A 10270-nucleotide genomic window follows, 5' to 3' on the forward strand; every position below is an offset into this window, starting at 1 on the left:
TTTTGGAAATCATGTTGGAAAAAGTTACTAGTGCTCCCAGGTAGGTAAAGGTGTGCCCCACCTGGAGTCTGCAGGGCCTCCTGTGTCTAGGAGCAGGTGTACTCAGACAATTTCGTCCCCTCCCCCCCCGCAACCTACAGAGCTGCCTGCAAGTCCGGACCGCAGTGAAAACTGACCCGGTATATTCCCTAACTTCAACACATTATCCTGCAGCCCAGCAGCCGGTTTAACCGATCGCAGAGCACTTGTGCTGCGTCCTGAAGCTAAAAAGTCCTTGGATCTGCCAGTGGCCACTGCTGTCACTTACGCGAGCAGCACGGCCTTTGGCTGGTGGCTGAGTCCTCCCACCATCGGGGCACCTACGTGGAGCACTGTCACGGAACTAGTACGAGTCAAGCTGAGCACTCAGAAGCTGTCTTTTTTAGACATTCGAATTTCTTCTGTTTTATACATATGTATGATGCTTAACTACTTTTCCACAAGGTACTCCAACGTACCGTGTCCCTTATTAACAGGACTGGCTCTTCATCTGGGCCGTCTGTCTGCACACAGGGAGCCTGGCATGTGCGCACACTGCCGCCCACCACGGGGTGCTTCCCCTTCTGTGGTCCTGGGATGCTAGGATTCCATACTCACAGGACACTGATTGCAGGCGCTGTTTAGGTTTTTGAAAAAAAAAAAAAAAGTTCGTTTGTTTGTTTAGAGCTCAGTAGATTCGTCTCGATATAGTCATTTAGGTAAAGTCACTTCTCCTGCTGAAGGTCTGAGAGCTCCTCGCAGGGCCGGCATTGGCCTCATTTTGCAGACTTTAACTGGGAGCCTGCACTTACAAGCCCTGGCAGAACAGGCAGCGGGTGTGGTGGGCTGTAACTCTGGGCTGAGCGGTCAATGCCAGCCACTTACCTAAGGGCATGCCCCTTGGTTATGTTTCCACTGATCCGAGATAGAGACCACCCTGAGCTACCCTCAGACCAAGAAAATCAAGAATTAACCGTGGAACGGGCTCTGGTACTCTGCTCACGGCCGCCCGACGTGTCGTGCTCACATTGCTCAAAGCACAAGAAAACGGGGCAGAGACAACCTCCGTTTTACGTAGTACAGTGCTGGGTTCACTTGTTGGTGTTTTAAGAAAAGTTAATTCTCTTTAGTGTCAATTCTGTTTTGAATTTTCCTTAGGGAAATCCATAGGGTGGAGCTTTATTTCAAGAATGATAATTTTCTATAATGTTGAAAATGTAATATTGTGAAAGCTATTTTTCAGCTACTGAAACATGCAGCTATTGTGATTATAGATATCTTAACTATGTTTTGAATGAGAGCATGTATTATTATAATATTATAATGAGAAAACTATTTGTAAATATGAGAATATATTTATATATAAACAAAATGACTGATATTAGATATCAAAATATATCCAAGTGTAATCAGATAATGCCTGTATTTTGGCTGTTTTTAAATTTAACAAATTAGAGAAGTGAAGATACCGGAAGTCGTAAAGTGTGTTACCTTGGTATAGTGCTTACATTGCAGAGGCCTTAAAGTTGAGGTCCTGCATCTCAGGACCGTATAACCTGTGGGTCTGGTTACATGTGTGGTGGAAAGTGTACTGGTGTTGACCTGCATTCTTGTTTTTGCTGTGCCACTCATATTTTAAATATATTGGCAAGTTACTGAACCCATATGGGTCTCAGCTCACAGGAAGAATTATTTTAAAAAACTCATGTTGAAACATCTTGTAAATTATAAGGTATTTTGCAAATCTAACGGATTATTATTGATCAATGAAGGAGAAGACTAGTTAATTTTTCAATTTCAGTTTGTGATTCAGCATAATTTAATACATTATGAATTAAGTCTTGTAAGGTCTTCAAGTGATTACCATGCAGTGTTTTTCTGCTTCACCTTTATACATTTTATAGCAATACAAGCATTTACAATAGAAATCTTTTTTATTCAGTGTTTGTTGGCAGTGACGTGTCTCAAGTTCTTCTGCAACATCTGCGTGCTCCTCTCTTCTGTGTGTGCAGGTTTTCAATCGAGAAGGGGATCGCTGGCCAGGTAGCAAGGACCGGGGAAGTTCTGAACATCCCAGATGCCTACGCAGACCCGCGCTTCAACAGGTGAGGCGGCCTCCTGTGCTCCAGCGTTCCTCCTTTCCCGTCCAGCTCAGCCGAAGCCTCTGCGGTAGGGCCCCAGCTCTCCATGTCCCAGCTCAGTCAGTTTTTCCTCTTTGCTGCTGTTACACTTTCTTTGAACCAACTTATTATCAGTAGTCAGTGTTTTCAGATCTTTATAAAAAATAATGGATTCTAAACCATTGATTGTCTCTAGCTGTGCATGCTGCTGCTGCTGCTGCTAAGTCACTTCAGTCATGTCCGACTCTGTGTGACCCCACAGGACGGCAGCCCACCAGGCTCCCTCGTCCCTGGGATTCTCCAGGCAAGAACACTGGAGTGGGTCCAGCTGTGCATACGAGTGTGCAAAGTCGCTTCACTCGTGTCTGACTTTGCGACCCCATGGACTATAGCTTGCCAGGCTCCTCTGTCCATGGGATTCTCCAGACAAGAGTACTGGAGTGGGCTGCCATGCTCTCCCCCAGGGGAACTTCCCTACCCAGGGATCAAACTGACATCTCCTGCGCTGGCAGGCGGATTCTTTACCACTAGTGCCGCCTGGGAAGCCCCTGTCTCCAGCTACAGGAGTTTAAAGTGTCTTAAGGAAAACTAAAAAGCAAGAGTTAAATTTATAAAATTTTTTTCATTATAGTGTCATCATTTTGTCCTAAGCATATTCTTTAGCAAACTGTATCTTAAAGGCTGTAACACGTAGTGATGAAAGTATTTTGAATCCTGGTTCTGTCCTTCGTCACCTTTACAGTGACCCGAAGTGAGTGACTGAATCTGTCACAGCCTCAGTTGTTTTCTCATCTTTAAAATGGGCACAGTAATACCTATTTTGTAGGTTTTTTTTTTATTTTATAATTAGAGAAAATATTCAGAAAAGGCCTGGCAACTTCACATGACATAAAGTAGGAGCTCAGTCAGTTGCAGACTTTATTGGATGTTAGGATTGCTAATAAAGTTTTGTTTTGAGTTACTTTGGAGAACTAGAAATCAATTTATGTAATTTGATTTAAAAAACTTTCGAAGTTGAAAGTCTCAAGGTTGACACCCTGAAAGTTGAAGGTAATGGTTCACCTATTTTGGCAGCAGTGTTCTGTGCGTTCACAGTCGGGTTTCCTTTAGGGGACAGTTAAACAGCATAAGCAGTGGGAAGTTTTTCAGGTGTTTGATTAATGTCATATTTGTGTAACTTTTATATAAACAGAGCTGCATCCTGGTAACATATTTTTTCAATAAATTGAGTGTGCTGAAAATCTCAATTTTTGTCTTAAAAAAGCCAACTTGTCATTTTAGTACTTAAATATTGAAAATATTTATATATCCTTATATAAAAGCTTTTTAAATAACATGAAAAAGCAAGCAACAGATTGTGAGAACAATTTGCAAAATATATATCTGGCAAAATATTTGTATCTAGCATATATATTAAAAAAAACTTCCAAGATAACCCAATTTAATAAGTAGGACACAAGATTTTAACAGATGCTTCACAAAATAAGATCGATGAATGGCCATTAAACAGATGAAAGATATTTGATCTAAGGGAAATGTAAATTTAGTTGACTATGAAATCCTGTTACATACAAGCTTGAATGGTTAAAATTTTTAAAAAGTGATGCTAGCAAGCGTTGGCAAGAATATGGAGAAACGTGGATGCTCATACCTTGCAAGTGGGAGTGTATGTTTGCGCAACCACCTTGGAGAGTAGATTCACAGTGTCTTATAAAGTTCAGCACACACAGCCCTCGTTCAGCTCCACTTCTGGGTAACACTCCAAGAAAAACAGCACCTGTCCACACAAAGACTTGTAAACAAATCTTGAGGGCAGCATTATTCATAATTGCCCCAAACTGGCAGTTAACAAATAATGTCCATCAACTGGTGAAGGGGTCAAGAACGTGTGATGTGTCCATACTCTGAGCTTCTGCAGCGGCTTAGTGGTGAGAACCCGCCTGCCGGCGCAGGAGGCACACGTTAGATCCTTGGGTCGGAAAGATTCCCTGGAGAAGTGAATGGGTGTCCACTCCAGTATTCTTGCCTGGGAAATCCCACCGACAGAGGAGCCTGGAGGGTTACAATCCATGAGGTCACAAAGAGTCGGACATGACTGAACAACTGAACACACACACACACACACACACACACACACACACACATATCCACACCATAGAATACACTCAGCAAACAAAAGGGCTGAGCTGCTGATAGTGCAACACGGGTGAATCTCAAAACCGTCGCTCTAGGTGAGAGAGAGGAGAAGGCGATGGCACCCCACTCCAGTACTCTTGCCTGGCAAATCCCATGGACGGAGGAGCCTGGTGGGCTGCAGGCCATGGGGTCGCTAACAGTTGGGCCCGACTGAGCGACTTCACTTTCCCTTTTCACTTTCATGCATTGGAGAAGGAAATGGCAACCCACTGCAGTGTTCTTGCCTGGAGAATCCCAGGGGCGGGGGAGCCTGGTGGGCTGCTGTCTCTGGGGTCGCACAAAGTCAGACACGACTGAAGCGACTTAGCAGCAGCGGCAGCAGGTGAGAGAGACCCATCAGAGAAGGCTGCCGTCTAACTCATTGCCTGTAGTTGTAAAATTGCTCCTATGGAATGACTCCTATTTTCAAAAACCGTTTTGAAACTATTTCCCCTAAATCAGGAGTCAGCAAATCTCTTCTTTGAAGAATCAGACAATAGGTATTTTTGGCTTTGTCGGCCACAGCATCTGCGTCACAGCTCTGTTGTGGGGCAGTGGGACTCCTTCAAGGAATGGTGTGGTTGTGTCCCATTTATACTGTTTACAAAACTGGAGGGCGCCGGTGTGTACACAGTCTGTGGATGGCTGACCCCTGCTCTAAATTGTTACAGTGAGGAGTCCCATTTAAGTTTGTTCAGGAAATTTACGGCTCTCATAAACCCGGCCAAGTGCAAACAAACAGGTCATTTTTACCAAATGTATTAGACTTTTCCTCCAATTCCACAGTTTGCATGTACTTTATGATGTGGGATGTGGGATGTAGTTTGTGATACGGGATGCTTCTCATTAGAACCAAATGAGAAGCTGAACACCTCCTGGAGATGGTTCTGAAAAACTCTCTTGAAAGCAGAACTGGGTTACAATATTTTCAAAAAGGTTTTATTAAAAACCACTTGCATGTGTCCCCACTGTCTTTGAGTTTAGAAGCTAGCAGTTCCGTTGCGGTTAACTGTGGGAGAAGCGGAACTGGGCCGAGTGTGTGATGGTGCGTGGTTTGCTCTCTCCTGCCTGTGCTGTCTCTTGTGCTGCCGTCTGGCCCCCGCCGCGGGTGCAGAGAGGTGGACTTGTACACGGGCTACACGACCCGGAACATCCTGTGCATGCCGATCGTCAGCCGCGGCAGCGTCATCGGCGTGGTGCAGATGGTCAACAAGCTCAGCGGCAGCGCCTTCTCCAAGACGGACGAGAACAACTTCAAGATGTTTGCTGTCTTCTGTGCTTTAGCCTTACACTGTGCCAACGTAAGTCATGACGTTTTTACTACTTGGTGTTAAATTTTATAAACTTGGAAAGTGTTCCCCCCCATTTCCTTTATAAACCCAAAAGAGTGATTCCTGGTTATGCATATCTTAGGAAATACCTTAAAATTCCTTGGAAGGAAACAAAGAAAAGAAAACTGATTTTTTCATTTATTTCAAGGTGTGAATTTGATAAAAAGAAAAATGAGGTGAATGTATACGGTTTCCCTTTCCTGATAACTACCGATGTAGTTTTGGGTGTAATCTACCGATGTAGAGGAGGTTATCCAAACCCTTAGAGGTTGCCATTCGTACCACGCTTGAGACTCTTGTGCAAAAAAAAAAAAAAAGAGAGAGAGAGTAATAACTCGAGTCTTAACACCAAGCAGAACAGTTTCCTCTGCGAGGAAAAGGGAGGCAGCCACTCCACATGTTTGTCTGGTGCTGTGTGCAGGCATCCTAAGTCGCTCAGTTGTGTCTGACTCTTTGAGACCTCACGGACTGCAGCCCGCCAGCTCCTCTGTCCATGGGATTCTCCAGGCAAGAATACTGGAGTGAGTTGCCATGCCCTCCTCCCGGGGATCTTCTCCACCCAGGATTTGAACCTGCGTCTCCTGCACTGGCAGGCAGATTCTTTATCAAGGAGCCCCCCGATGCCGTGTATTCATTTAATCTTCACAACAGCCCAGCTCTGTGTACTGAACAGTAAGATCAGGCTCCATTTATTTTATGAAGTCTCGCTTTAAAAGAGCTGAACGTATCATCTTTCTTTTACATTTTAAATGAGTTAAACATTTAGTATTCTATGAACTTGAGTAAGCCCTGGGATTTCTTTGGAAGGAATGATGCTAAAGCTGAAACTCCAATACTTTGGTCACCTCATGTGAAGAGTTGACTCATTGGAAAAGACTCTGATGCTGGGAGGGATTGGGGGCAGGAGGAGAAGGGGACGACAGAGGATGAGACGGCTGGATGGCATCACTGACTCGATGGACGTGAGTCTGGGTGAACTCCGGGAGTTGGTGATGGACAAAGAGGCCTGGTGTGCTGCAATTCATGGGGTCGAGAAGAGTCGGACACGACTGAGTGACTGAACTGAACTGAACGGAACGGAACTCTAGTAATCCTTCAGTGACATGACTGGAATTCTGAACTTGGAGAAGATTTTATTAACCTTTTGTAAAGCCAAATCAACATGCATGGGAATTCTCACCTTAGTAATTTAGAGAAATTTGTCTTTTTGGAAATCATAGGAGCAGCCATGTGAGTAATGAAAATAGCAGAGAAGACTCGGAACAAAATGGCAAAACGATAATAGTCTGGCGATGAGGGGTGACTGTGCGCAGTGCACCTCGTTCTTCCTGCGGCCCCATGCGGTCTCATGGGGGCTGTACTGTCGCCCGGCCCGTCGGAGACAAGCCAGCGCAGCTGTCAAACACTTCTGACTTCAGACCTTTTTTATACCAGCGTATCTCCTCATCAGTAAACATATGGACAGAATGCATCTGTTTAGTTTAAAAGTTGCAGGAAATATAATTTCCACTATATGTTAAATATTGACTTTTATAATTTTTAAATATATTCAATGGAATCCAGGTATTAGAATAATTTGACATCTATTAATAGTCCACTTCCCTGGAAGAGGGCATGGCAACCCACTCCAGAATTCTTGCCTGGAGAATCCCATAGACAGAAGAGCCTGGGAGGTGACAGTTCATGGGACTGCAAAGAGTTGTACACAGCTGAAGCAACTTAGCACAGTCCACTTAAAAATAGAATAAGAAGCTCTTACCACTGAAAAACTTAGTATCATTCTTTTCTCTCTTTGGACTTGTGTTTCTGTTACCCCACAAAAGTTTATTCTAATATATGTTATACTTTAAAGTGTTTTTTAAAAAATTATAATAGTCTAAAACAAACGTGTGTAAGGAGTGTTAAAAATTGATTTTGACCTGTGATGTTATGTCATGGACCTCCCAGATGGCACAGGAGTAAAGAACCCGCCTGCCCATGCAGGAGATGCAAGAGACAGGGTTTGATTGCTGGGTGGGGAAGATCCTCTGGAGAAGGAAATGGCAACCCGCTCCAGTATTCTTGCCTGGAGAATCCCATGGACAGAGGAGCCTGGTGGGCTATCGTCCATGGGGTTGCAGAGTCAGACTTGACTGAGCAACTGAGCACACACTATTCAGTTCAGTTCAGTCGCTCATTCGTGTCTGACTCTTTGTGACCCCTTGGATTGCAGCGCGCCAGGCCTCCCTGTCCATCACCAACTCCCAGAGTTTACCCAAACACACGCCCATCGAGTCCGTGACGCCATCCAACCACCTCATCCTCTGTCGTCCCCTTCTCCTCCTGCCCTCAATCTTTCCCAGCGTCAGGGTCTTTTCCAGTGAGTCAGTTTGTGACAGATACCACAGACTGGGTGACTTAAACAACAGAAGGTTATGTTTCTGTGGTTTTGACAGCTGGAATTTAAAGATCTGACTACTGGCAGTTTGGTTTCTTCTAGGCCTGTGGCCTCCTGCCTTTGTGTGTCTCCAGTGGTCTTTTCTCTGTAATCGTCTGTGTTCTAATCGCCTCTTCTTATAAGGGCATAGCTCATTGGATTAGGGCCCGCCCTACTGAAGTCTGTAGACCTCTATAGTCTCCTTCCTTGGGGCTTCCCCAAGTGGCTCAGTTGGTAAAGGATCTGCTTGCAATTCAGGAGACCCAGGTTGGAGCCCTGGGTAGGGAAGATCCCCTGGAGAAAGAAGTGGCCACTCACTCCAACATCTTGCCTGGAGAATTCCATGGACAGAGGAGCCAGGCAGACTACAGTCCATGGTATCGCAAAGAGTTGGACACAACTGAGTGATTAACTTTTTTTTTAGCATTCAACCTAGAATCATTCCTTATTCTGTCTTCTATGTCTTAGGCATTTTGAAGTGTATAGTGAAAGTGAAAGTCGCTTAGTCATGTCCGACTCTTTGCAACCCCATGGACTATACAGTCCATGGAATTCTCCAGGCCAGAATACTGGAGTGGGTGGCTTTTCCCTTCTCCAGGTGATCTTCTTAACCTAGGGGTTGAATCCAGGTCTCCCATATTTCTAGCGGATTCTTTACCAGCTGAGCCACAAGGGAAGCCTAAGAATACTGGAGTGGGTAGCCTATCCCTTTTCCAGTGGATCTTCCCAACCCAGGAATCGAACCAGGGTCTCCTGCACCTCAGGCAGATTCTTTACCAACTGAGCTATCAGGGAAGCCCTTTTGAAGTGTATGGACGGGTTATTTTGTAGGGTGTTTCTATTTTGGTTTTGTCTGGTGTTTCCTCATGGCTCTCTCGAGGTTATCATTTCGGCAGGAACATCTCAGCAGGCTGTGTGTTCACGGTGCCAGCTGTGGGCAGGCTCTGGGAAGGAGGCGTCTGCCTGGTTTCTCCACTGAAACGTCCTTTCCCCCTGTTGTCACTATTTCAGAAGAGAGTTTACACATAAGCCTGAATATCCTTTGCTTTCTCTCTCTCTGTCTCTCTCTGCATATCAGAACTTCCTCCTAACTCCAGAGAATTCCTTCCAGCTATTTCACCTCCGTCTTCGGGATACTGCTGTCTGGGAATGTGGCTCCCCTATTTCAGCATCAAGTTTATTTCTGCTCATCACCTTTACTTTTTGGGAAGCCGTGAGAGTTGCTTTCATCTTGAGTCAATGAGTGGAACAGGAAGAGTTTTATTATAGCAATTGCTCTTAATCTGAACTCCACATGAGCCAAGATGCCAAAGAATATGGCAACCCAATCATCAAAAATTGTTTTTAATGATCTGTCAGCTGAAAATTTGTTTAGGTCCACGTTCAAGTACCTTATGAAAGCTTTAGAAACCACTTTTAGACCTTATTAACACCAGTATTTGATTTAAGAGATTTTCGTACTAATGAAACTTGAGAAAGGGGTGATTTGAAATGAGCGGTGGGAAAAGAGCATTTTTAGGTAAGAGTCCATGTAAAAATGAAGGCGGTGGAACTTGATCTTCTTAAAATCTGTCCGTGTTTCTGTGCAGCCCTGGAGGACTTACTGTGTCCGTCCCAGGGTAGGCACTGTGAGGCCGGCTCAGCAGTGCTGTTGCAGAGCTCGCCCAGGGCGCTCAAAGCTCTCCTGAACAGTGATTGTTGCATCAGAAACCTGGACTCAGCCACGGTCAAACGATTACGCCAACCCGAATACTAAAGCTGAAACAAGAAAAATAACACTCCTTCTGAAAAGTCACGAGTAAATTGACAGGCGTTCTGTTTTTGTGTTGGGGCAAAGCTAGTGGAGTTGTTTATAGTGAAACTGACTTGTCACTTTTTATAAACACCGAAACTCACCGAAACTGTTTCTGCTCTCCTGCCATGACAGATAGGGTATGTGCCACAGTTTCATAGAGTGTCAGCGCTGGTGGCGGGCTCTAAACCTCTCCTAGATTGAGCAGACCCAGGCCTGGTTGTTGCCTGAAGGTGCGTGTTGAAGCCCAGGTGGCGCAGCGTCAGCTCTCTGTGGAGTTAATCACCACTTTTTAAACTGCAGTATATCTTCTCCCCATGAGAGCTTATAAAAACTGCATTGTTTTTGACAGTGCCTCCAAACTCAGAGAGCATGACAGCCTCTGACCCCGCAGCTCAGGGGCGCCCCCACCCCCGCC

General features: G+C 44.9%; 1 protein-coding gene across 1 annotated transcript in view; it reads left to right on the top strand.

Annotated features, from left to right (window-relative positions):
• Positions 1-10270, top strand: part of PDE10A (phosphodiesterase 10A) — a 152773-nt gene that overhangs the window by 93320 nt on the left and 49183 nt on the right. The window contains exons 12-13 of the mRNA XM_010839592.1: positions 2031-2123; positions 5428-5614. Coding sequence (XP_010837894.1) covers positions 2031-2123; positions 5428-5614 — 280 coding nt within the window. The remainder of the gene's footprint in view (positions 1-2030; positions 2124-5427; positions 5615-10270) is intronic.

Source organism: Bison bison, unplaced genomic scaffold, assembly GCF_000754665.1.
Source record: "Bison bison bison isolate TAMUID 2011002044 unplaced genomic scaffold, Bison_UMD1.0 scf7180017864122, whole genome shotgun sequence".
NCBI lineage: Eukaryota > Metazoa > Chordata > Mammalia > Artiodactyla > Bovidae > Bison > Bison bison.